This window comes from Triticum aestivum, chromosome 6A, assembly GCF_018294505.1.
Source record: "Triticum aestivum cultivar Chinese Spring chromosome 6A, IWGSC CS RefSeq v2.1, whole genome shotgun sequence".
NCBI lineage: Eukaryota > Viridiplantae > Streptophyta > Magnoliopsida > Poales > Poaceae > Triticum > Triticum aestivum.
Window position 1 is genome coordinate 595,059,664 of NC_057809.1, and position 26,170 is coordinate 595,085,833.

General features: G+C 41.9%; 2 protein-coding genes and 3 long non-coding RNA genes across 5 annotated transcripts; all 5 read left to right on the forward strand.

Annotated features, from left to right (window-relative positions):
- The first annotated feature begins 1,989 nt into the window (after window positions 1–1,989).
- Window positions 1,990–2,890, forward strand: LOC123131199 (uncharacterized). The gene is made up of 2 exons (XM_044550930.1): window positions 1,990–2,261; window positions 2,365–2,890. Exons 1-2 carry the CDS (start codon window positions 2,150–2,152, stop codon window positions 2,553–2,555), a joined length of 303 nt encoding a protein of 100 aa, XP_044406865.1. The 5' UTR covers window positions 1,990–2,149; the 3' UTR covers window positions 2,556–2,890.
- Window positions 2,891–4,356: 1,466 nt separating this feature from the next.
- LOC123131200 (uncharacterized) lies at window positions 4,357–5,021 on the forward strand. Its single transcript, XR_006464094.1, has 2 exons — window positions 4,357–4,533; window positions 4,628–5,021. It is a non-coding gene; the product is annotated as an uncharacterized lncRNA (long non-coding RNA).
- Window positions 5,022–8,517: 3,496 nt separating this feature from the next.
- Window positions 8,518–9,276, forward strand: LOC123131201 (uncharacterized). The gene is made up of 2 exons (XM_044550931.1): window positions 8,518–8,734; window positions 8,815–9,276. Exons 1-2 carry the CDS (start codon window positions 8,638–8,640, stop codon window positions 9,024–9,026), a joined length of 309 nt encoding a protein of 102 aa, XP_044406866.1. The 5' UTR covers window positions 8,518–8,637; the 3' UTR covers window positions 9,027–9,276.
- A 2,497-nt stretch (window positions 9,277–11,773) lies between these two features.
- LOC123131202 (uncharacterized) lies at window positions 11,774–12,396 on the forward strand. The gene is made up of 2 exons (XR_006464095.1): window positions 11,774–11,950; window positions 12,045–12,396. It is a non-coding gene; the product is annotated as an uncharacterized lncRNA (long non-coding RNA).
- Window positions 12,397–20,958: 8,562 nt separating this feature from the next.
- Window positions 20,959–21,730, forward strand: LOC123131203 (uncharacterized). Its single transcript, XR_006464096.1, has 2 exons — window positions 20,959–21,222; window positions 21,330–21,730. It is a non-coding gene; the product is annotated as an uncharacterized lncRNA (long non-coding RNA).
- Window positions 21,731–26,170: the final 4,440 nt, after the last annotated feature.

A 26,170-nucleotide genomic window follows, 5' to 3' on the forward strand; every position in this document is an offset into this window, starting at 1 on the left:
TTGACATTCCTAATATGATGCACTGTACCCCTAATACCTCCTGCAAGATCTCCTCGTGCTGCGGGAGAACACCGATGGTGCAAGTGATTGTTGCACGCCAGCAACGACCACGTCGATCCGTTTCATAATTTGAATTATTCAAAATTATCATTCCAAATCCACACCCAACATTGTAATTTTGAACCTTTCAATTTTCTTGAGTTTTTTCAATGACTAAATTTTCTCAAACATGTTGTTCTTTTGTTAATATTGGCGGGCGTGGCAACGCGCGCCTCCATGTTCTAGTTCTTATGTAAAAGGAAACATGGAGCGCTGGGGTTGGAGGGACCAGGGAGGAAGGGGTCCACCCCGTGAAAATTAGGGGGCAGAGGTTTAGTTAGGAAGTTTACGCAAGCTTTCGTTAGGCTCTTCGTAGATGTAGTCTATTACCTACTAATAAAGCAAGGTGCGTTTCTTCGATTTTTTTCATCCGTTCACCGTCAAAAGATCTTTTTTTATCCAAGGTGGTACTAAACGTCCGTCTATTAGCAAAGGAAAAACGATTTGTGCAGAATTTCATCCATGGGCCCCGCGCCCTATGGCCCAGTAAAGTCAGCCCATTTTTCCTGCCCACGCAGCAATAAGAAAATCCTATTTCCAGCTCATGCGGCAAATAGTTTCAGCTACGCACAAGGCGCCCAAGACTCGGCGGCCCATTTTTGTTTGTGTTCTGTTCCAAATTTTTTTCTGTTTCGTTCTCTTTTTATTTCCTGTTTCTTTTTTATTTTTCCCATTGCAAGTCTATTTTTAATTATTTTTCTGAAATTCACAATTTTCAAAAAAATGTTCGCAATTTCAATTTTTATTCAAAATTTCGTAAAAATTTAAGAATTACAAAAATGTGTTCCAATTCTAAAAAATGATTGGATTTTTTTGTCGTGCCAAAATTAGTTCAAAATTTTAAAAATATTCCCAATTTTTAGAAAAATTGTGTATTTAAAAAGTCAAGATTTAAACAAATTCATTTGAAAAAAAATTCAAAAAAAATTCTTGTTTTACCGACATGTTTAAAAATTGAAAAGAATGTTTGCATTAAAGAAACTCATTTTCGAAAATTCATCTGCATGTTTAAAACATGTTTCCATTTAAAAAAATGTCCACGGCTTGAAAATGTTTGTATTTTTATAAGAAGGTCATGTTTTTAAGAAATGTATGTGAATTTCAGGAAATGTTCCGTTCAAATCTTTTGTTCGCCTTTTTAAAAAGGTGTGGAATTTAAAAAAATCATAATTTGAAAATTTGTTCATGTTGCCAAGTATATTTGGCATTTCATAGTTATTAGTTTTTGAAAAGTTCAAAAAAAAAGTTTCGAATCTGACATTGCATTATATTCTTTAATATTCACGCTGACAATTGGTTAGCAAAACACGTTTGTTTGAGTGGCTAGCAACATGTGGTCGGGTCTTTGAGGTCGTGAGTTCGATCACCCCCATACTGGGCATGCTCTGCATCCGGCGCATCGAGCTAAGTCGGCTCGTTTAAAATAAGGGACACCATAAATTATTGACAGTGGTAGCTTTCATGTGCCAATAAAAGAGAATATGCTGATTAATTATAAATGAAACAAATTATGGGCACGTGCCAATAAAAAAGAATATACTAGTTTGGTTCCAATTAAAAGGTGCCATGTTGAACTAGAGAATTCAGGCATGTGGGAGTCTTGATCCATTCTTATATTGAGCTAAAGGCATGTAATTTTATTATCCCGTTGCAACGGATGGACATGTGTGCTAGTATTATTCAAACATAATAGCCTGTTAAGAAAAACTTAACTCATGACCGCGGATTGGCCGTCGAAGCGTGTATCACCCTCTAGTGTGGTGCAGCTTAGCCATATATGCATCGCATACACACGACCACGTGTAGGAGGGCAGGACAAGCGGCTATGAAGCCTTCAAGATCAACACAGGTATGCAAGAGACAAGACGGGCAGGGGCAAAACCCAATCCAAATTCCTGCCGAAGATCCAAAGATCGCCGAACAGCTCACGCCGTGTAGAGAGTCTCAGAGAGCTTCTTCTCTCTCACTGTCTCACCAGTGGTTATTTAAGCGAACCGTAGTAGGAGCATCAGTGCATGCCCAGTGCTCTGTGATCCCGCTAGACGGCACGATGTACCCACGGACAACCACCTGTTTTCTCGCCGCCGCCGTCGTCCTCCTCCTCCTGCTGGCCTCCTATCCATGCGCGGCCGCCGCACTTCGCCTGCCGCCGCCCCCTCCAGGTATATATATGCACATATGCAATCAAAGATCCTTTTGGGTGCTTCGAATCCTAGCCTTATCATGTGTATATGAAATGAATCGGGTGCCTCGATGTGATTGCAGTGCTGCTGCTAGGTGGCGACGCCGGTGCTTTCGGCCGGAGCGCGGCGGGTGAGGGGAAGGAGCTGGCAGTGGGAGCTGCCAGGCGCTTGGGGCATAGGACGCCGGTGTGGAGGCCTCCCTCGCCGAGACCCCAGGCCAGCCAGGGGGTGTACACGCCGACGCCGCCACCGCCGACGTCGATAAACGAATAGGGGGCCGGCTGTCCGACGGCATGCATGTTCGGGCACACTATGCTGTCTTCCTTCGATCGATCAATATCTCCTGCTTTTTCCAGGGTGTTGCGTGGATATGCACCAGAGGATAAAGGACGGCTTGCTGCCGTGTACGAAAGCACTGTCGTTAGTGTCAAATAAGTTGGAGTCAGTTCAATATAGTACAACCACTCGTATGATGCTCTCATGCTCACTTATCTCCATTCTATGAAGTACAACTACAGTAGGTTTTTTTGTTTATGAAAAAGATCAGATCAATTGTTAAAGGTGCTTGACCTTGTCGATGATAGTTGGAAAGTCTTTGTGCACGTGTCTCTAAGGACCAGCGCGTTCTGGAGCTACTGTCGTCGCCATTGAACCCTTAGATCTGAAGCATCTAACACCAAATCTCGCCACATGACAAAAAACTCTAACCTCACCGCCCAAAGGGGTGGAAGGAACCTACCCCGAAGCTCCGCAGACTACGTCCAGATGGACAAACTCGAGGAGCATCAGAACCCGGAAGACAAACTCAAAGAAGCGTCGCCATCCACCCGAGCGCCGCACATGTAAGAAATATATAACTCTGACCTAAACTACTAACCGAAGCGGAGGCACCATGATGCCCCTCCCCTCCACCGACCGCCGAAGCAGCGGATAGAGGGGAAGCGAATCCATGTGCTCACTGATGAAACCTGGAGGAAAGAGTTTACCCTAGCAGTTTAGGGTTAGGGGTAGACAACTACGGTAGCTGGCTTGATAATTTTTTATTTCTCAAATCTGTAATCAAAGGAGTTGACATAGTTTATATGATCCGATTGTTAATTTTGCATCCATTAGTACAAACTAGAAGGGTTGGCGCGCTTTGCCGCACCGTTGGTGTTGTTGAGTTTCCATAATTGTTTTACTCCTTCTGTTTGAAAATATAAGGTGCATTAGTTTTTTAAAAAGTCAAACCTTCTTTTAAGTTTGACTTTCAAAGTGGTACCATTGGATTCATCATGAAATGAATTTTCATATTTTATTTATTTAGTATTGTGGATGTCGATATTTTCGATTATGAACTTGGTCAAAGTTAATGAAATTTAACTTTTTCCAAAAAATATATTTTATATTTTAGAATGGATGGAGTATTTGGTTGGGGGGGGGGGGGGGGGTTGATCAAGATTGTTTTCCTTTTAAATAATAATTATACATGGACTTATTAAATGACAAAGGTTATGGTCAATCAGATTTTTTTAGTTTGCCTATTTATGCCACGCCCTAAATAATGGTACACCAACTTATTAAATGACAAATGTTATGGGCCTTTGGCAGACTAAATTGCATTTCGATCCAACCTAGTGGTGGGTTTGCGAGTTTGATTCATTTGGCCTTGTGGCAGACGTGAAGGTGAAGGGAATGTGCAATCACGTGATAATTGGCAAAGAGAGCAAAATGTGTCACGAGGGTGGAACTAGGAAGCAACGTACAGCTAGCCATGCATCGTCAACACACGCAAAACGAGCAGCACCGAAATCCAATCCACGTTAGTTGCTGGCTGGGGATATAAGAGCGTCACAATCAGACAACGAACAGCTCACCCCACGCACAAAGCAAGCTCTCACTCATTGTCTCGTTAGGCTACTGACTCGAGCACCGTTTTTCATTTTGTTTGTGTGTAGTTTCTTTTTTTTTCCTTTTTAGTTTGCGCCAAAGCCTTTTTTCTGATTTTTTTAGATATTGCCCCTTGATTTTCAGCTTTACACACCACCGATGCATTAAATACTCCTTCAATTGCGTACGCAATTTGCCCGCTCCTTCTTCTTCACCTTCTCAGTCTCCCATCGAGCCAACTGCCCCCGCCCCCCACCCCAAGACGACAAGATGTATCGACGGAGAACCATCTGTTTTCTCATCATCGTCCTCCTACTCCCGCCCCTGCTAGCTTCCTATCCATGTGTGGCCGCCGCACATGGCCCACCACATCATGCTTCAGGTACATATTGTTCCCTTTGGATGTTTCCAAATCCGTGCTTCGTTCTTTGTATGTATAGATGAGCCCGTCGATGTAATTATGATGATGATGCTAGGTGACGACGCTGGTGCGTGTGGTCAAATGAATGGGCTTCATTGTCAAGGGGGAAAGGTGTCAGGGATGGGAGTTGCGAGGCACTTGGGACAGAGGATACCACTGAAGGACCCTCCCTCGCCAATCCCTAACGAGAACTCGGGGGTGGTGATTCCCCTGACGCCGCCGCCACCGCCACCGCCGTCGATCAATTAATAGGTGTTGGGAGTCTGGGTACGAGCATATGCCATGGTGACTTCCGTGCACCTCTGGTCTCTTACTAATGTGTTACAAGAATAATCTTGCTGATGTGAAATAAGTTGTCATGCTTCAAAGTCTTAAAATGTATTGTTCACTTCTCTATATCAATTTGGACTTCTGAGGTAAACGGCGGAAATAAATCTTTTTTTTTTTGGTGTGTTGCGTGGATATGCACCATAGCATAAGGAACGGCTAGCTGCCGTGTACGAAAGCACTTTTGGCCAGCGATGTCAAACAAAGTTCGACGCAATTATATACTGTATTGCACAACGAGAATGGCGATAGAGCGGACGAGCTCGCCCGCTCCCGCTATGCGTGCCAATGGGACAGTGACGCGTCTGTACGTGTAATGAATGCGACCGTAGGGAGTAGAACAGATGCGCAACGCCCAGCAGTAGTATACGGTGACGGAGCCGTCTGATCTGACGCGCATTGATGGTACACCAGCCATATGTTCCGTTGGTGAAAACAATGACACTGACCAAGATAAATATTAGCCATGTCTTCCTTGCTAAATGCCTCAATTGGAATCCATCGTTTGTAACTAGTAGAACTCATCCGGAAATATGGCGGTGATCACAAAAATAAAGCAGCGGGGCTACAAAACAAAACAAAAATTCCTTCATGTGAGATTACATAAAAAAAACGCTGGAAATTCAGAGTTCGACATTCGAAAAAGTGGAAGAATTCAGGGGGAAAATTCCATAAAAGATACAAAAACATTACAAATATAGTTCATGAAAAAGGAAGATAAAAGAATCTGTGCACATTTATATATGTAACAACAAACAGAAAAAAATCGACCGTTGCTATTTTCAGCTTTGTGCGAGTGGTATTTGACGGTATTTACCCTTAACCATATCAGTGAGAGGTGGCGTGAACTGGAAGCTAAAAACATTCTAGTTAGCTCATCAAACATGCATGCCTGTATGTCCCAGGGAAAAAAGTTTTTTGCTTTTGTTTGCATAAAGCACCGGCGACTAATATAGTTGTGCTTAGTTCTTCAGACATGCATGTGTGCTTCTGAGAAAACAAAATTCGGAGAAAATCTTCAAAATTTGATCTCACCAGTCTACCCCCTTACTGCAAAATTCAGAAAACTCATTCTAGACGTTCCCCACCTCACCCCAACCACAGCACAAGAAACAACTTTGATTCACGTGTGGCCAGACATACAGATTTTGTAGAATCAACACCTTACAAGGATCAAGGTTTTTGATCTATGTTCAGGAAAAAAACAACAGGTTTGGCGAACAGTATTCAAATCCATTGGTCTTCATACATAATATACGTCCGGTCTAGCAAGTCAGTTAGAAGATCTTTTTTTTGCGGGTGAAGTCGGTTAGAAGATCCCCATAAGCCCGGATTGACAATCAGATTTTTGTATGCCTAGCTATATTCAGAAGTTTCAGACATATCAGAGGTTTCAGACATATGTGACACAATTGTTCATGCAGAATTTTCAGTCACACTAAAATCAGTTGTGGTCAGTACATATTGGCATGTTCAAGTTTATTTGCTTCAGCTGTGGGAAAAGTTAAAGAGAAGTCACTTTCAATCTTTACCTGCTGCAAACAGATTGATGCTATGTGTTACATCATATTAGAAACGCTCGCCGGTGTTCTGCCCGCGACGGGCTACATAGGTGACTACGTTCCTTCCGCAATCCGGACAAGCCACGATTGGCAGGATGACCGGATCAACACCTTGGTTCGTGTTTGCCATCATAAGGGTTCCTAGCTTCGATTTGGGGTTGATTGAGATGGAGTGTGCGCTTAGGGTTTCTTGGATTTGGGGATCGATTGGAGAAGATTGAGTCGCCGTGAGGGCGATGGGCTGAGTTAAATGGAGCTGGTAGGCCGACCCAGCCGTCTTCAATCTACCGTCCATTTGACGCGCACCATATAACGTTGTTTTCTTTCGTCCGCTATACGCATTAAATGTAGCCACATACATGCCCTAGAATGCGGCCTATGTCTCGTATCCCAAAACGAGCCGATGCTTCAGGATACCGTGACTAGGCGAGCTCGTCCACGCCTGTGGATTTTCGATTGCACAACTACTCGTATATATGATGCTCACTTATCTCCAGTCTATATAGGACAAATATGGTAGCCGACAAAAATGAGTTTCATGAGCTTGCACATGCGCCTCCATGTGAGACGTGAAGGTGACTAAAAAATGACATTCACATGTCAGTTGGCAAAAAAGGTAACACTGTAATCTTCCATCCTTAAGGGCATTTTCAATGGCAACTTGTAAATTTTCTCCCGCATTCGTCCGCTGACAGGGATCAGTTTATGGACATGGATGTGAAAGCCCATCATCCAACTGTAGCCTGTATATGTCCGTCAGCAAATTCAAATTTAAATGTACTGATCCACACAACATGCCGGATCACATCCGCGCCGGATCGCAACCCCGATCACAACCAAAAAGAAGAAAATATGCTTAGTTTTTACATGTTCTAATCTAAAATAACATCAGTCCAGTGTCCAACAGTCCGTGCATTTCTGCCCTGCCGGACCGGCAATCCCAGCAAGCTGCTCCTCGATTGAGGAGGTGTCGTCGCCGCCGTGTAGGCAGCCCCCGCGTCCGCGCCAGCCTCTGCCTTCGCCGCGTCCTCATCTTTTGCCGTCGCCAACTCATCTTTCTACCCCTCCAACATCTGGTAGCGGACGGATTGCAAGATAATTCTAGCGCCAGCAACCAAAGAGTCGATATTCAAGGTCAATATCTTGGCATCGTCCGCATTAGCGGCGATCTTCACCCTCTTTCCATGGAGCACGGCCTTCTTTTCCTTGAGCGCGGCCTTCTATTCCTCGAGCACGACCTTCTTCTCCTCGAGTGCCCCCTTCCTCTCTTCGATCATGGTCCTGCTCTCTTCGAGCTTGATCTTCTTCTCTGTCGCTTCTATCAACTGTTTGAACCTATTTGCTAGCTCCATCTCCTACAGGTTCTCCGACGTTTTCATGCTCCGCCTTTCTTTTAGGTAGGCCAGGGGCGGAGAGTGACGTTTCGTGTGTCTGAAGTCCCGCAAAGGCCCTCACATTTTTCTTCGAATTGCGGGAAAAATCACGTCCGGACTGCTCCGCGGATCGATACAAGATAGGTTGGTCCTGTTGGATGGCTTTTACGGTGCGGAGAGCGCGATGCAGACGGTTGCGGGAGGTTTGAGGGACGCGGGGATGCCCTAATTAAGAATCCTCTTGGACATAGGGTAGAGTTGAACTCGTGTTCAACTACTGCTAAGGTTGGTCATAGTGGAGAGTAACTTAGACTAGTAACATGCTTATGTTACTAGTCTATGTTATAACCTTCATAGTGGAGAGTAACATATATGTGGTGTCATGCAAGCCATCACTTATTAAGGTGTAGACTCATTTTGTCTTGGGATATGTTATGTTACAGTAACATATTATGTTACTTCAATCATCTCTCTCCTCATTAAATACATGTCATGTAAGCAAATTTTTCTTGGATGTGTTATGTTACTTGCTAAGTTACTCCCGCTATGACCAGCCTAAAAAATACCGCACTCGCGGGATCGAGGAAAGGACAAACGGCCGTGCGGACCTCGAGGTCAACACACGGAAGAGAAGAGACAAAATTCAGAGTCCCGGGTCGACAATTTAAGAACGCCGCAAATCCTACAGTGAACAGCTAGCTCACGTCTGCAGAGTCTCACTGTCTCAGTGGCTACTGACCGGAGCTGTACTGATATCAGATCTACAGAGTACGGTGGTCTCGGATCCACCTATAGCTCGACCGATGCGTCGCCGGACGGCCGTCCACGCGGTCCTCGTTGCCGCCGGCCTCCTGGTGCTGCTGGCCACGTACTCGCCGCCGCCGCTGCGTTCTCCTCCAGGTATGCATAATGCATATAATTTCCTCTGCGAGCTCCAAATCCCAGCTTATGTGACAGTGTGTGTGTGAATGGATTCGCAGTGCTGCTACTGGGTGGCGACGCCGACGCGGGTGCGCAGGGTAGCCGGTCGGCGCAGTCGACGCCACGTGAGAGGAGGAAGCTGGGTGTGGTAGCCGGCCGGCGCTTGGGCCAGAGAGTGCCCGTGAAGCCACCCTCGCCGGACCCCAACGGCTGGAAGACGATGGTGAAGCCCGTGCCGCCGCCGCCGCCGCCGCCATCATCAATTTACTAGGCGTACGAAAGCAGTATGCCGATCTGGTGCTCACTCGCCCATGCTATGCAACGTCGCGTACTTGCGCGTGGCCGACGGCTGCAAAATCTTGTCTTAGGACTGTCTTTTCATTTCCTGTGGTGCTTCTAATGGCGCTTATGGATGACTGGAACGGTCTTTTGCTCCGTGCAAAAGCATGAAACCTCCAGTTTCGCTATTTGTAGCCACTCCCTAATTTTGTTTCGTGGGACCAAAATAATGTTAATACTCTACTCTTTCTTATTATTTTGAGCAAAGCTTAATACTCTGCTGGTTAAGTACAAATGTTCTGGCCTTTTGGCGGGCTAAATTGTGTATGGGTCCAGCCTAGTTGCAGGCTTGTGGCTCAACTTGATACATTTCGCTTCGTGAGAGAGGTGAAGACAGGGGAAATTTTTCGGCATTTCCTGTACGGCGCTTAAGGCGCCTGTTATAGTATAGCTTGCAAACGGGCGCACACCCCCCGTCTTGAACCCATGACCTCCTCCTCATGTGCTAAATACGGTAGCAATCCAGCAAACGCACCTGAATGTGTTTGGTTGCTTCTTTTTACTCTTTTCTTCTTTCTTCTTTCTTCTTTCTTTTTTTCTTTTTGGTTCCTCTGTTTCTTCTTCTTTTTGATATGCGTGACCTTTCTTTATCAAAATCGATGAACTTTTGAAACCAATGAACTTTTTTTAATTCAGTTTTTTTCACAATTGATGAACTTCATATAAATTTGTAAACTATTTTTGAAAATCCATGAACTTTTTCCAGTTTGATGATTTGTTAAAAAAATAATTGACTTTTTTTAAATCGATAAACTATTCTTCAAATTTTTTTTCAGTTTCTGTGAACTTTTTTTCAGAACGATGATTTTTTTTTCAAATTGTTGAACTTTTTTCAAAATATTGATGAACTTTTTTCAAATTTTTGTGAACTTTTTTTCAAAATCGACAAACTGTTTTCAAAATCAATGAATTTTTTAATAGGGCAACTTTTTTTTCCTGTTCGTGAACTTTTTTTGAAATCTATGAACTTTCATTTAGAAAAAAAAAAGAAAAATCACGCATGAGCGGCTGTAACTGTTCTTAAAATATTAGCGCTGCTTCCAGTCACTTGTAACGAGGTGATATCTGGAAAAGCACTGGCCCAGCTGTGTTTCTGGTGTGTTCGGGTCGTGTATGTGTCCTGTTACACTGTTTTTCTTCAATGAATAATGACGTTTGATTATTTGCCGCTGGTTGATGTGTCCAGTTACACAGTGCGTTTGCACGTGAGAGATGCTGCATGTTGTGTGGGTTTGGCTTATTGCTCTTTTTTCCACAGTCAGATTTAAATGTTGTGTATGTGCTCACGCAAACAAAAAAAATGTGTTGTGTACGTGCGCGCGTGTGTAATGGGCACTGCTATGTTGCGAGTCATCCCAATTTTATTTTTTTTGTGAAATGAGTCACCCCAAACTAGGCACCATGCACCATCATCTTGAGCAAAGTAAGGGCCTGTTCGGATTCACTCCGCTCCACAACTCCGCTCCGGGAGCGGGCGGAGCAGCGCCGAACGCTCCAACTCCACGGAGTCAAAGGAGTGGAGCGGAGCCGATCGCAGTTGAATCTGGCGGAGTCGCTAAAGTCGGGCTCCCACGACTCCCTCGCCTCTCCCCCTCCCAACTTACCGCTTCAATCAATTTTTCTGCCTCTCGCTCCCAGGCTCGATCCAATCTGCCTGTTTGATGTGTTGTGGGGAGCCAGCAACCTGGGTGTGGAGTGGAGTTAGTTGCCGAACAAGTTTTCTGCTCCTCATTTGCCCTGGGGAGCCAGCAACCTTGGAGCTGGGAGTGGAGCTAAGGATCTGACGGAGTGGAGCGGATACGAACAGGCCCTAAGTGTGTCGCGTGTGTACAATATGGAGTTGAATGTCCCTCGTCAAAAAAAAAGATGGAGTTACCTGCTACTCCTTTACCACTAAAGTGATCTAGACGCTCTTATATTTCTTTACGGAGGGAGTAGTTAACAGTGTAGCCGTCGACACGTCTACAGGGTCGGGCGGGGTTGGACATGCATTATATTTTTCAGTATTAGCATCTATTAAAATTTTGGCCACATACTTTGTGAGGGGCAAAAGGTCTCTTCAGATGTCATTGAAAACCCTTAAGGCTTAAAATGTACAAAAATGATAGAAAAGGCGTAAAATTTAGATTCGGCGTTATATAAGTAAGAAAAACAATCGGGGTCAAATAGAAAAACAAAATTTAAGAAAATATTAAATAAGGAATTGTCTCATTTCTTAATCTCTCACTAGATACTGACTCGGAATGGCAGTACTTTCTCTGTTTTATTTACTTTGCATATAATTTTTTCCTTCTTGTAGTTTGGGCCGAAGTGTTTTTTTCTTCTGATTTCTTCCGATATTGCCACGTCCACGCAACAAATGCATTAAGCACTCTGCATGTTGCATACACAATTTCCATGCTAGCGGCTGGCTGGGGATTTTAGAGGGTCACAATCCGACAACGAACAACTCACATCACGCACAAATCAATCTCTTACTCATTGTCTTGTAGGTACTGACTCGAGCCTCCGGTTTTTATTTAGTTTGTGTGCAAGCTTTTTTTTTCGTTTTTAGTTTGCGTCAAAGCCTTTTTCCCGATCTTTTTCGATATCGCCCCTTGAATTTCAGCTTTGCACACCACCGATGCATTAAATACCCCTTCCATTGCGTACGCAACTTCCCCTCTCCTTCCTCCTCAGTCTCTCATCGAGCCAACTCCCCCCCCCCCCACCCACCCACCCACACCCAAGACGGCAAGATGTACCAACGGAGAGCCACCTGTTTTCTCGTCCTCGCCATCGTCCTCCTTCTCCCGCTCCTGCTAGCTTCCTATCCATGTGTGGCCGCCGCACATGGCCCACCGCATCATGCTCCAGGTACATATAGTTCCCTTTGGTTGTTTCCGAATTTGTGCTTCGTTCTTTGTATGTATAGATGGGCCCATCGATGTAATTATGGTGATGATGCTAGGTGGTGACGTTGGTGTGTGGGGTCAAACTGGCGGGCTGCATCGTCAAGGAGGAAAGGTGTCAGGGATGGGAGCCGCGAGGCGCTTGGGACAGAGGATACCGCTAAAGGATCCTCCCTCACCAATCCCTAATGAAAACTCGGGGGTGGTGATTCCCCTGCTGCCGCTGCCGATCAATTAATAAGTGTTGGGAGTCTGGGCACGAGCATATGCCATGGTGACTTCCGTGCACCTCTAGTCTCTTACTAATGTGTTAGAAGAATAATCTTGCTGTTGTGAAATAAGTTGTCATGCTTCAAAGTCTTAAAATGTATTGTTCACTTCTCTATATTCAATTTGGACTTCTGAGGTAAATGGCGGAAAAAATAAATTTAATATAGTCAGAGGCAAGTTGTCTCATGCTAAGATCCGGTTGACTAGATAGTAATAAGTTAATTATAGCATACATATATAATTTTCCTGTGTGAAACATTTTTTTTGATAATGATGAACATTAAACTAGCGGGTGTAATCACTGCTGCCGTCGACTGACGAAAAGCGCCGGGGCTCCGCGCGGGCACGCGATGATACTTGCCAATCTGTAATCATTCTCCAAGAACCATCGTACACACAAAAATATTTTCAAACTTTACGCTATCTTATACTAATATTTGTATCGGCTCTAGGAAAAAATTGTCAAGAAGATTGAGAAAACCATTAAAACATTAATCAAATAGTAGTAATTTGATGAATATGCAATCCATTTTACATCGTGTGTATGTCTTACCAACGTTTTTGCGTTTAATAAAAATGAAAAAAAAAACTCAATCTGTGAAGAAGTAATGGATCTCAAAGTTGAAGATAAAAAGATTATAGTAATTAGCATATATATTTTTTGTTCACTTTAATTGTGGCGCTTTTAAGATGTACTCCCTCCGTATCAAAAATAAGTGTCGCTGATTTAGTACAAATAGAGGAATTGATTGAGGAAGTAATCATTTATATTTCCTTATTTATGTAATGTGCAAAGTCCGTATATTGACCTTATAAAGGAATTAATTGATCCTTATTACCTCCCAAGAGGTTAGACACATACGAGCCATTGGATTGGGCAAAATTAATGGCTCATATTAACTTGGACCATCTTTAAAAAAAGCATTTCATAAATGAAAAAGATGTAGCTGCATGCCTCGCTTACTCACGGGTGCATCACGAGGGAGCCAGCACAGGAAGAAACGGCTGCGAATGCTTCGAGGCAATATCCAGCGCCCCTGGTGGAGGATTCATCCAGTCAAAACACCATAACTGTACGTCCAACAGCCCACAATCTCACACCCGCAGGCAGAGATAGTCACAGTCTCTCAGGGAGCAAGCAGTGTCTCAGTGGAGTGCTTGCTAGCTAGCTTACTCGAGCTGTGAACCCGTGATCTCGCCAGCTGAAGCCGTCCCTGACTGTGATCCGCCCACGCGGCTTGATGGGCCGAAGGATGGCCATATGGTTGCTCGTCGCCGCCGCCGTCATCCTGCCCCTGCTGGCCGTCGCCACGCATCGCCTGCCGCGGCATGCTCCAGGTACGCACGATCGAGTGCCAAGAGATTTCCCTCGCTTGGGTGTTCCGGGTCCTAGCTAGTCTGCTCTGCTGCATATGCATGCACGAATGGATGATTGATTAGATTTCGGTGTTGATGGTGCTAGGTGGCGGCTCCGGCGCGTGGGGTCGACCGGAGGGGCTGCGCCATGGAGGGACGCTGCTGGGTGTGGGAGCTGCGAGGCGCCTGGGGCAGAGGACGCCGCTGAAGGCGCCTCCCTCGCCGGACCCCAATCCCGGCAAGGGCACGTCGACGCATCGGCTGCCCACGCGCCTCCCCTCTCCTCCGTCCATCAAAGAATAGTGGCCATTAATTAATTTTTTGCAGACACCGACCAGTCTTGGACGGTTTCTCAGCAGCATGGAGAATAAAAAAGACAATAGATAACCATTGCCAAAATAAACTCTCTTCCCTTTGTTTTGTCACAAGCACATTTCTAAGTCATCTCATAACAATGCAGAGTTTTTCCAAAAAATCTGGATCTAAAGCGACAATCTTCTCCTCTTTCTCCTTAATTTCGACAGTCAGCACCCATTTCATGATACGAGCGTCACAAAAAACTAATCGTGTGATCTGATCCATCCTCTCCCTTTCCCTCCCCCCACGTGTTGCGTGATTTTCTCCATGCCCTCCCTCCCTCCCGCCTTTTCTGACTTATGAACCCCCCGACCCCCAATCCGATGACTCTTAAACGACTATGCATCAGGCGGTTCGTTTTCTCTCGATACAACCATCTCTATCACCCAACAAGACCCAACACACATTGGGGAATAAAATTCTCGTTTGTAATGAACCCATGCATTTTGTATTAATTAATTAGCAACAAACCAACATTACAGAACAACACATCAAAAGAATAACAACATTGGCGATGAAGGAACAGATTACACTAGGCTTAGAAATGAAAGTGCCAATTTTTTTGGATGGGCCTTACACAAAAGGGAGTGAGTTCTACTATTTCTTTTACAAAAAGACTTTTCTTAGATATGATAGTATCATTGTTGTTTCTACATTAGCAATGCAATTCCAATGATGGTAAACCAAACATAGTATCCGTTTGTTTTGATTTATTAGTCGAGAGAGCCAAGTCAATAAAGATCTCTCTCTCTCTCTCTCTCTCTCTCTCTCTCTCTCTCTCTCTCTCTCTCTCTCTCTCTCTCTCTCTCTCTCTCTCTCTCTCTCTCTCTCTCTCTCGATTTTGGGGTTTCTATTGTTGTTAGGTTACAAATCCTCATTACGCTATATTCTTGATTTTCTTCAGTTTTGTATTTAGTCTTACAAACCCAAACTAAAAGAGTAGTTGGCTTGATTGCATTCGTAATCCAAGAATCTAACGTAATTAACATGTCCCCGTTTGAGATAGCCAGACGTAGTACCTTTTTTTAGGAATGTTTCAAAGAGGGGTAGGGTGTAAGTAGGGCTTATTTTCAAAAAAAAAAGAATCAACTCACTATATAGAGAAAACTGGGTCAAAAACTATAAATGCATCGTTATTAAAAGAGAACGTGTAGAACCCCAACAACATGGAAACACCTAGCAAAACTAAGCAACACGGTCCAACAACAACCATGTAGGTGTCCTAGCATCGCTCACTAGCTGAATATCACCTATGCCCCCGAAACCGCACCCGCGGGCCCACAAAGTTAACCTTTACCACCATGTACATGCGTTCCAATCATGCTAAGATGTGAAACTAGATCTTCGTCGCCCAGTAGAATCACTGGTGACCAAAATGAGTACAAAATCAGCGCAGCTTCGGACCATGCGGCTGAGGATATTGCCCCAGGCTTGCACTATGTGCAATTAGAAAGTATGCTGCCTTATTACATTCTCTAGAAGAATGAATTATGAATAAACGAGAAAAATTAAACCAGACAGAGCTTTTTATTTCCTGAAAGAGGACACCACTGAGCGATCTATCATGGTCATTATCACTAATGGCTCACTTCACTAGGAGGAAGTATATCTCGACCACGGCTGCAATCATGCCCTAGCACTAAGTTGGGGACTCTAAATATGTTGGATATGACCCACACATATAGCCACTGCCTCCCCGAGCTCGTTTTGCACGACAAACCCCAAGTTGCCACGCAAGGCATTATTTGGAGTGCTTTCCATCAACATTGATCTTCAGTGGGTCCCTTCTATTGAGGAATGTTACAAAGAGGGGCATGGTGTACGTACTATTTATTTCTGAAAACAAAATTAACCCGCATTATACGTAAAACTGTGCCAAAACCCTTAAATGCCTGGTTATTAAAAAAAGAACGTGTAGAACCCCAATAGCATGGAAACACCTAGCAAAAAATAAGCATGCATCGTAGTCTAACAACAACTATGCATGCATCCTAGGGTAGATGTGTGTATGATGCTTGGTTGTCTGATGTTTTGGTATCATTGCGTGTGGGCTGGCCAAGGAAATTACAATTTACAAGTGCCTAATTCTGCCTTAGAATTACTTATTTATTATTTTTATACAGGTCCTCGATATTTGGAAAATCTTTCATTCGGAATCTTATGATCGGCTTTTGTAGACATTTAAGGGGTGGTTTCTATTCACTTTGAAGCAACCTACGTCGTCTTCTGAAACCTCACAATCATCCTAACCTACATGAGTCGAAAAGCAAGTAGGTCCACGTATGATCAAGCAATGTCGTTAGCCTAAAAGGTGGGTAGCTTGAACTGAGACCTATTCCACTAGCTAGGGTTGGACGAACAACAACCACTGGCAGGATACCTTTGGTCCCCTCGCCTTCTTCAGTCATCGTGAGAGGACATCAGATCGTCAAGAATCATATGGTCTTCGTCAACATCTACCGGTGCTCGTTGTATGTTTGCGAAGAAAAACATTACATTCTTTATTTGGCGATTCCATGGAGCCAAAAAGGTTTGTGTCCTTGCAGAGTCGATTATTCAGATCGACTGAGTTTATTTTAGTGCGCCATGTTGCTTTTGCTGCTTTGATTCTTCGTGGAGTTAAAATCTTCCATCAACAATATAGTGAGGATCTTGCGGTTCGACGTCTTGCACTTCTAGGGAATCATCCCCAGCCCAAGTATGTTCACCATTTATGGTTTCCCATCTTTTTAGACGGGCGACTCAAGGGGCTCTCAGAAACATTTATTGATAACCAAGTTTGTGCGGGTAAACGAGCGGCGGTATCGTTGCTCCGCTTCAATTGCACTCTCTTTACTGAAAGTCTTGGCACTATTTCATCTTGCAAAGATTGATATCATATAAAAGAGATTTTATTGTAATTCTTAGTTGTACGAGTTACTTCGTAATTTGTTGTATCTTGGATCCAAAGCATTGGACCTGCAATATTGGCCAGTGTGAATGAAACTCTAGGTATTTCTCATAAAAACATGTGTGCAAATAGCTATGTGGGTAAGTGTGTATTAAAAGAAAAAAGGTTAGTAATGGAACTTCAATAATATCACAACTTCAACACATAGAGTGCAAAAACAACACCACAAATGATGTATAATACTCTTTTTCTAAAAATGCATTTGATACGGTCTGAAAACTTTTAATTACCATGATAAACATTTAGTAAATACATGATAACAGGTTTTAATACATGATAACTACCTTTTCATACACTACAAATAAAACATAAAATTTTAATAAATTTTAAATATTCTTTTAATAAGTCATGAACATTTTCTAATACACTGTAACATTTTTAAGACACATGGTGAATATACTTTTAATACACGACAAACATTTTCATATACATGATGAACCCTTTTAACACATGGTGAACATTTTTTAGATCCATGATGAATATTGACACAATAAATATTTTACTACATGGCAAATCTTTTTTTTAATAAAGGATGATTTTTTAGTTGAGGAATATTTTGAAGTACGAGAAGAATAGATTTAATTAAGTGGCAACTTTTTTAATTCTTGACGAATAATTTTTTGAAACACAATGGCCATTTTATTAAATATTAAGCATTTCTAATACATAATGAACATTTTAAAAGTACATGGTGGACCTTTTCAGTAAAATGTAAATAAACCAGTTTTTAGTACACGATGAACACTAATTAATACACAAGGAATTTTTAATACAAAGAAGAACATTTTAAATAAGCCATAAACATTTTTAAACACAATACGCAATGAATATATTTTTAATATACACCATAATTTTCTTGGTTACACCATTAACATTTTAAAACACATGGCAAAACCAATTTTTTTAAATGGCACATATATTTAAGTAGCTGATGAAGAAAAATAACCAGAAGAAATGAAAGAAAAATAGGAACAAGGAAAAGGGGAAACTAAACAAAAAAGAAGAAGAGAAATAAAAAAATGAGGAAAAAGAAAGGAACAAAATAAAAAATGTAGAGCCCCCAAACAAAAAAATAGATAAGGAACAGATAGAAACACCAAAAAACCAAACCAGCCCAGTTCACGGAAAACATTTAGAAAACAGCGTTAAATACCTATACAGAGAATAGATGGTGAAAAGTCACCAATTATTTGCCCGGTTTTCCCTAGGATTTAGAGATTTTTTGCACCGTTTTCTCGCGCGAAAAATAATGCTTCCATGAGAAGCACAAATATCCTTCTCCGGGAGACACAGATTTGCTTCAGGGGAGAAGTTTTTTTTAAAAATAGATAATAATGTGAAAACTTATCTGCATTATTTTAGAATCAATGAACATTTTTTAGTTTCATGTTTCATTTTGAAATTTGCACATGACCATTTTTTCTAATATTTTTTTGAAAAACATGTGCACTTTTTAGATTTCTGAACATTTCTGAAATTCACTTTGAAATACATGCAAAATTTTAAATTCATTATTTTGTTTCAAATCTAGCAAAGATGCCTACACAATACTTATGATAAAGTTGAGAGACGTGAAGGTCATTAAGGTGAAGGGAAATGACATTCACATGTTAATTAGCAAAGATGACAGCACAATACGTACTCTATGTATGCTTAATTCACAATCCTCTTTTTTTTACAAACACATGTAATTTTATTCATACTCATAACAATTACAGGTACACTGTTTTGGATCGAAAATCTAAGAAAATCGAAAATCTATTGGAAACACCTTCTTCGTGGTAGAATTCTTTCACCCGCACGAACATTACCAATAATGCTTTTTGAATACTGCCTTGAGTCGCCATCCAAAAAGACGAGAACCTTTTGAGTTCTGTGTCATGAGGCATTGGCCGTAGTTATGTTATGTACAGAGAAAACTCAGCCCGCGCCGCATGCATCGGTGTACTAACAGGTCGGGCTTGTGGATGGATCGACAAATTGTAGTGATATGTGCTATGTGCTATAAAATGGATGCCACTATGTCTCGCTTAAAGCGAGACAACGGGCGCCTGGAACCATCACGTAAGAACAGCACTAGATGGGCCAGCCCATTAAGTCTTGTTTATTTTTCCTGTTTTTATCTTCACATTTTTTGTTTTCATTTTCTAGATTTCTTTTTCCAATTTTGTTTACACTTATCAAAACCTAAAAATATATATTGCAAAATAATAATATAGTAAGTGATCTGAAAATTCTAATCGTGCAATTGAGAAATATTAAATATATATAGAAAATGTTAATCAAGTATTTGAAAAATGTTAATAAAGCATTGAAAAAAATGTTAAATGTGCATAGTAACAATGTTGACCATGTATTAAAAAATATTAATCTTGTACATGAAAATTTTAATTAAATATTAGGAAAAAATTTAATGTGTATAGAAAAAATGTTGATCGTGCATTAAGAAAGTGTTAATATTTTAATCAAAAATATTAATAAATCTTTTGAAAACTATTTAAAATGTGTATAGAATTTTTTTACCATGTATTCAAAAAATATAAATGTTGTATTAAAAATGATTATCTTGTATTTAATAATGGTAAACGTGTCTTAGAGAAATGTATTATATATACCAAAATGTAAAATGTGCATGGAAAAAGGTAGACACAAAAAATATATGTTTTCAAAAAATGTTTCTTATGCATTTTAAAATATTAATATTTTTATGTATACAAAAAGTGTTGAATTTGTAGTAAAAAACTTAACATGTGTTGGAGAAAAAAGTAAACAATTGAAAATCAAATAGGAAACCTATGAAAAAAAACATTTCAAAAACAAAAGAAAATGAAAAACCAAAAACACAGTGCAAAAATGGAAATAGATAAAACCGATGAAACCAAGAAATAAACAAAGAAAATGAATCAAAAGAAAACCTTAAAAAACCAGAATATAGAAAGAAACAAATAAAAGCAAATAGCCGATGAAGACCAAAAAAGATACGAAGAAAACCAATGAAAAAGAAAATAAAAATTGAACAAAAAATAGTAGCAAAGAAAAAATAGTAATAACCGAGTAGAAGTAAAGGAAAAACAACGAAAATACAATAAAACCAAAAAAAGAAACATGGAAATAAAAACCAAGAAAACAATGCAAAAGAATGAAAAAATAGTAAAAATCAATACATAAAGAAAAAACAAAGAAGACCAGAAAAAAAACCAGGAAAGAAAGAAAGAAAATCGAAGAAAACTGAAGAAACTAAGAAATAAAGAAATACCAATGAAAATCAAGAAAGAAACAAAAAACATAATGAAAATGAAGAAAAAGAAAAGAAAAGCCAGTAAAACCATTAAAGAAGCAAAGAAAACCATTGAAAGAATAAAGAAAACTATTGAAAGAATAAAGAAAACCATTAAAGAGGCCGAAGAAGGGGAGGAAAACCCACGCTCGCATCGGGGAACTGCGGGAGCTCTTTCTTTGCCCAGAGGCTAACTTGAACGACTCCAAACCTTTAGCATTATCTTTGCAAGTACAACGTTGGAGTCATGTTGTTTTCTGACACTTTGTATGGAAGATTTTTTTCCCAGTTTCTCTATTTTTAGTCACCCCTTCTTTTAGGGGGCAAAAAATAAGGTTAATAGTGTATCCATTGATTAAATGACAAAGTTTATGGGCCTCTGGCAGGCTAAATTGAATTTTGGTCTGACCTAATCGTGGGCTCGCGGCTTGATTCACTTCGCCGCGTGAGAGATGTGAAGGGGAAGGGCTACACGACAATTGGCAAAGGGAGTGTATCACCAGGGTGGAAGTGCAAGCAACGTACATCTAGCCATGCATGGTCAACACGCGCAAGACGAGCAGAGCCAAAATTGTATCCATGCTACTGGCTGGCAGGGAATTTAAGAGCGTTGCTATAGGACAACGAACAACTCACAACACGCACAAAGCAAGCTCTCTCTCGCTGTCTATCCCTTGTAGCTACCGACTCGAACCACCATATTTATTTGGTTTACGTGCAAGTTTTTTCCTTTTTAGTTTTCTCCCAACCCTTTCCCCCTATTTATTCCAATGCCTCCCCTTGTTTTGCAGCTTCACAGGCAATAGATGTGTTAACTACTCTGATCATTGTGTATGCAATTTCCCCTCTCTTTCCTCTCCGCCTTCCAGATCTCTCATCGTACCCAACTCTTCCCCTCTAGACGGCATGATCTACCCACAGAGAGCCACATGTTTTCTCGTCATTGCCGTCCTCATCCTCCTCCTACCGCTGATGTCTTCCTATCTATGCATGGCCGCCGCACATGACCCACTGCATCATGCTCCAGGTATATCTATATGCGCAATTGAGTTCCCTTTGGATGTTTCCAAATCCTGGATTTGTTGTTCATATGTATGGATGTGTGTGTTGATGTAATTACTATGATGATGCTAGGTGGCGACATTGGTGTGTGGGGTCGTTCAGATGGGCTGCATCATGAAGGGGGAAAGGTGTTTGGGATGGGGACTGCGAGGCGCTTGGGGCAGAGGATACCGATGAAGAACCCTCCCTCACCAGTCCCCAACGAAAACATGGGGGTGGTGTTACCCCTGACACCACCACCACCATCGTTGATCAATAAACAAGTGTTGGAGGTCCGGGATACGAGCATGCCATGGTGACTTTAGTGCACCTCCTTGTCTGTTGTTGTTGTTGTTGTTGTTGTGTTACAAGAATAATTTCACTATTGTGAAATAAGTTGGCATGCTTCAAAGTGTTAAAATATATTGTTCGCTTATGTATACCAATTTGGACTTTTGAGAGAATGGTGGAAATATAATTTTATTATAGTCGGAGTCAAGTGGTCTCAAGCTTAAGAACTGGTCGATGAGCTACTAATAAATTAGTAGTAGTATACATACATAACTTTTCTAAGTGGAACTATTATTTTGCTATTGATGAAAATTAAACTAAAGGCATGTTAAGCTATTTACAATAGCACACACCCCAATGAACTATTTGTCCAGTTTAGCTATCTTAGGCCTCTAAGCAAATCCAGATCATTCGTGCTTCTTCCTTAATTCTATTTTCCTTCCAATATATGCATTAACTGAAGAGGAGATTGGCCATACATGTGACCTACTATGGATCTCTACGGGAAAGTCATGTTTATTAGGCAATAGAGCGATGTGTGGGCCTTAACGATAATTAATGGACCAAAATTGGTGTGGTTAAAGAGGAAATTTTGGATGCCTTGGTCCTTCCTATTTGGCCACTTAAATAAACCCAAATATATATGATCATTTATTTCTCCGTTTGCACGGCAATTTATTTCAATTTTTATGCTTAGTTAAGGCATTGTCGTCCAAACATGCATTCCAGTGTACCTTGGACGGATCTATCAAACAACTAAACATAACCATAATTTGTGCCAAAAGGCGATGTGAATAAGTCCATTCCAAAAAACCACCAACACATGATGGACCAAATGCCATCATACTTCACAAGGGCTTCACGCACTCGCGTTGTCAGCGGCGACACCACTATTGTCGTCACCACCATTGCTGCTACCAGCATATATCTTAGCCAAGATGTCGCCATGATTAAACTCCCAATATTTCCTTGCCTTCTCGTCCATCTTACTAGGATCCATCCACATGGTTGCATGTTCCTCGGCCACCCTCTTATTCCTTTTCTCCTCGGCCGCCAATGCAACTTCTGTTCCTGACTCTCAATCTTTTTGTTCTCCGCAACCTTAATTTCAAGGCTTGTCAACTAAAGTTCAAGTTTTTTATTTTCTTCCACTAGCACCTTTATCTCCTCGGCTATCACCTTTTCCTTCTATTTTGTCTCCTCCATCAATTTCATCTCAGAGAAGCAAGTCATCTTCTCCTCCTCCCGATCGGCCACCAGTGCCCTTTTAACATCCACCATCGCAATCAACTCTTCCTTGTATGCTCCAACACAACCATTCTTCATGCTTTGCAATTTTCAATCCATCCGGACACACATGAGGAGTGGATGGATTATCTACCAAATCATCATCATCAACACTGGTGTTGAGCCTTTGCCTCTTCTGTGTGGTTTCAAGGTTTCTTATTGTCCACTTGTCATGTACATCAAGCTCCGTGTAACAATGATGCAAAGTAAATGCTTTTGAGTCGTTTCTCTTGTACCTCTCTGATACGTCTTCAACGTATCTATAATTTTTGATTGCTCCATGCTATATTATCTACTGTTTTAGGCAATATTCGGCTTTATTATCCACTTTTATATTATTTTTGGGACTAACCTATTAACCGGAGGCCCGGCCCAGATTTGCTGTTTTATGCCTATTTCAGTGTTTTGAAGAAAAGGAATATTAGACGGAGTCGAAACAGAACGAAATCAACTGGAGAAGTTATTTTTGAAAGGAAACACACCTGATGGACTTGGACCCCACGTCAGAAGATACGGGAGCTGCCCACGAGGGTGGGGGGCGCGCCCACCCCCCTAGGGCACGCCCCCTGCCTCGTGGGGCCCCCGTGGCTCCCCTGACGTGCTTCTTCTGCCTATATAAGTCCATATACCCTGAAACTTCCAGAATGCAACATAGATCGGGAGTTCCGCCGCCAGAAGCCTCCGTAGCCACCAAAAGTCAATCGGGACCCTGTTCTGGCACCCTGCCGGAGGGGGGAACCCTCACCGGTGGCCATCTTCATCATCCCGGTGCTCTCCATGACGAGGAGGGAGTAGTTCTCCCTCGGGGCTGAGGGTATGTACCAGTAGCTATGTGTTTGATCTCTCTCTCTCGTGTTCTTGATTTGGCACGATCTTGATGTATCGCGAGCTTTGCTATTATAGTTGGATCTTATGTTTCTCCTCCCCCTCTTCTCTCTTGTAATGAATTGAGTATCCCCTTTGGAGTTATCTTATCGGATTGAGTCTTTAAAGACTTGAGAACACTTGATGTATGTCTTGCTGTGGATATCTGTGGTGACAATGGGAAACCACGTGCCACTTGATGTATGTCTTGGTGATCAACTTGCGGGTTTCGTGACATTGGGAACCTATGCATAGGGGTTGGCACACGTTATCGTCGTGATTCTCCGGTAGAAACTTTGGGGCACTCTTTGAGGTCCTTTGTGTTGGTTGAATAGATGAATCTGAGATTGTGTGATGCATATCGTATAATCATACCCACGGATACTTTAGGTGACATTGGAGTATCTAGGTGACATTAGGGTTTTGGTTGATTTGTGTTTTAAGGTGTTATTCTAGTACGAACTCTAGGGCTGTTTGTGACACTTATAGGAATAGCCTAACGGATTGATTGGAAAGAATAACTTTGAGGTGGTTTCGTACCGTACTATAATCTCTTCGTTCGTTCTCCGCTATTAGTGACTTTGGAGTGACTCTTTGTTGCATGTTGAGGGATAGTTATGTGATCCAATTATGTTAGTATTGTTGAGGGAACTTACACTAGCGAAAGTATTAACCCTAGGCCTTATTTCCACGCATTGCAATACCGTTTACGCTCACTTTTACCATTAGTTACCTTGCTGTTTTTATAATTTCATATTACAAATACTATTATCTACTATCCATATACCCCTTGTATCACCACACTACTAGGGAAAACTTTATACACAGAAATTTAGCAACAGCGCAGGTTAAAAAAGGGCGCTAGTGCTAGATAGCAGTAGCGGTTCAGAATAAACCGCGCTGCAGATACGATTCTAGCAGTAGCGCGTGTGCCTGTAAAAGCGCTACTCTAATATTCCCATTGCTGGAACGATGGGCTACGCATAGCAGTAGCGGCCTTGCAGGAAGCGCGCTACCGCTAGGACATGAGTAGCAGCGTGTTTCCCTGTAACAGCGCTACTGCTAATGGAAATAAAATAAAATGAAAAGTAAATGAAAATGAAAGAAACAGAAAAAGGAGAAAGAAAAAAATAAAATGTAAAGCAAAATAAATGAAAAAGCGAAAAAATAGAGAAAGGCTTAGCTGTAGCGTGTGTTAGTAAGAGGCGTTGTAGCTAACGCAGCTGCAACGCGTTTCCAGGACCCCCGCTATAGAAATAGAAAAGGAAATAAAAAAGAGAGAAAATTACATATGTATAGCAGTAGCGCGTTTTGGAAAAAGTGCTATAGCTACCTTAGCTATAGCGCGTTCTGCGAAATGCGCTACCGCTAGTTTTGACTTAACCAAAAAACCATTCCCCCCTCGGCCACCACTTGCCCCCAAATCTCTCGACCCACCCCGCTGCCGTCTCCCCGATTCCTCGTCGCCCCACTTCGCCGCTGTCTCCTGCCGACGTCGACGCCCCCGGAGCCACCAGAGCCGTGCGCCGTCGACGCCACCGGAGCCGCCCCCAACGCCACGGAGCCACGCAGCCTCATCAACGCCACCGGATCCTCCCTCGCCACAACTGCCTCCCTCGCCATCACCGGAGACGCCCCTGCCTCCCTCGCCACCACTACCTTTCTCGCCACCACCGGAGCCATCCTCTGTAAGCCCCCACCCCTCCTCTCTCTCTCATGCATAGGTTAGCTAGTTTAATTATGTTAATTATCTAGGTTAGGGCAAAAATTTAGTTAGGGCTTTGACAGAGAAGTAGTTAGGTTAACTCGTTTAATTACCTAGGTTAGTGCAAAAATTTAGTTAGGGCTTTGATAGAGAACTAGTCAGGTTAACTAGTTTAATTAGGTTAATTATCTAGGTTATTTAGGCAAGTTTTATTTTAAAGATGATCCCTTCCTAGACTTTTATTGTTGATTATATCTTTTCATTGAAGTGGTCATGTTGTTTGTGCCCAAGTGGCTTTGTTGTTTGAATGAAGCTGAGTGGCCTATATATGTTTTGCCGGAATGTTGATTCATTTCCGTTCTGGCAAATTTCAGGTTCTCGATTTGTCCACTTTTTAGCAAAGGTCATGCCGAAATTTTCTGTGAATTTCGGCATGTCTTGTGCTACAAACTAGGACATATCGAGTGCCCGGGATTTGCCGCACTAGGAATGAGTCAACGTTCCTACAAAACATAGGCCTTTTGTATGTCATTATTCATTTTATTAGGTCTAGAATTAATTTACTAGATTTAATTGTAGGAAACATGGCTAGCAATGATGAAGGACAGGGTTGAAACGAATCATATGCGGATGCGGCTCAAATGAGTTAGGGTTCATGTAAGGGTGTGGAAACTAATCAAATTTCTAAGATGAATCATAAAACGAGTAAAATTTGACCACTTATTTCACTTTATAGTTGGATAATTGGAATATCCGCTACCACTTTCCACCCCTAGGTTTATCAAAT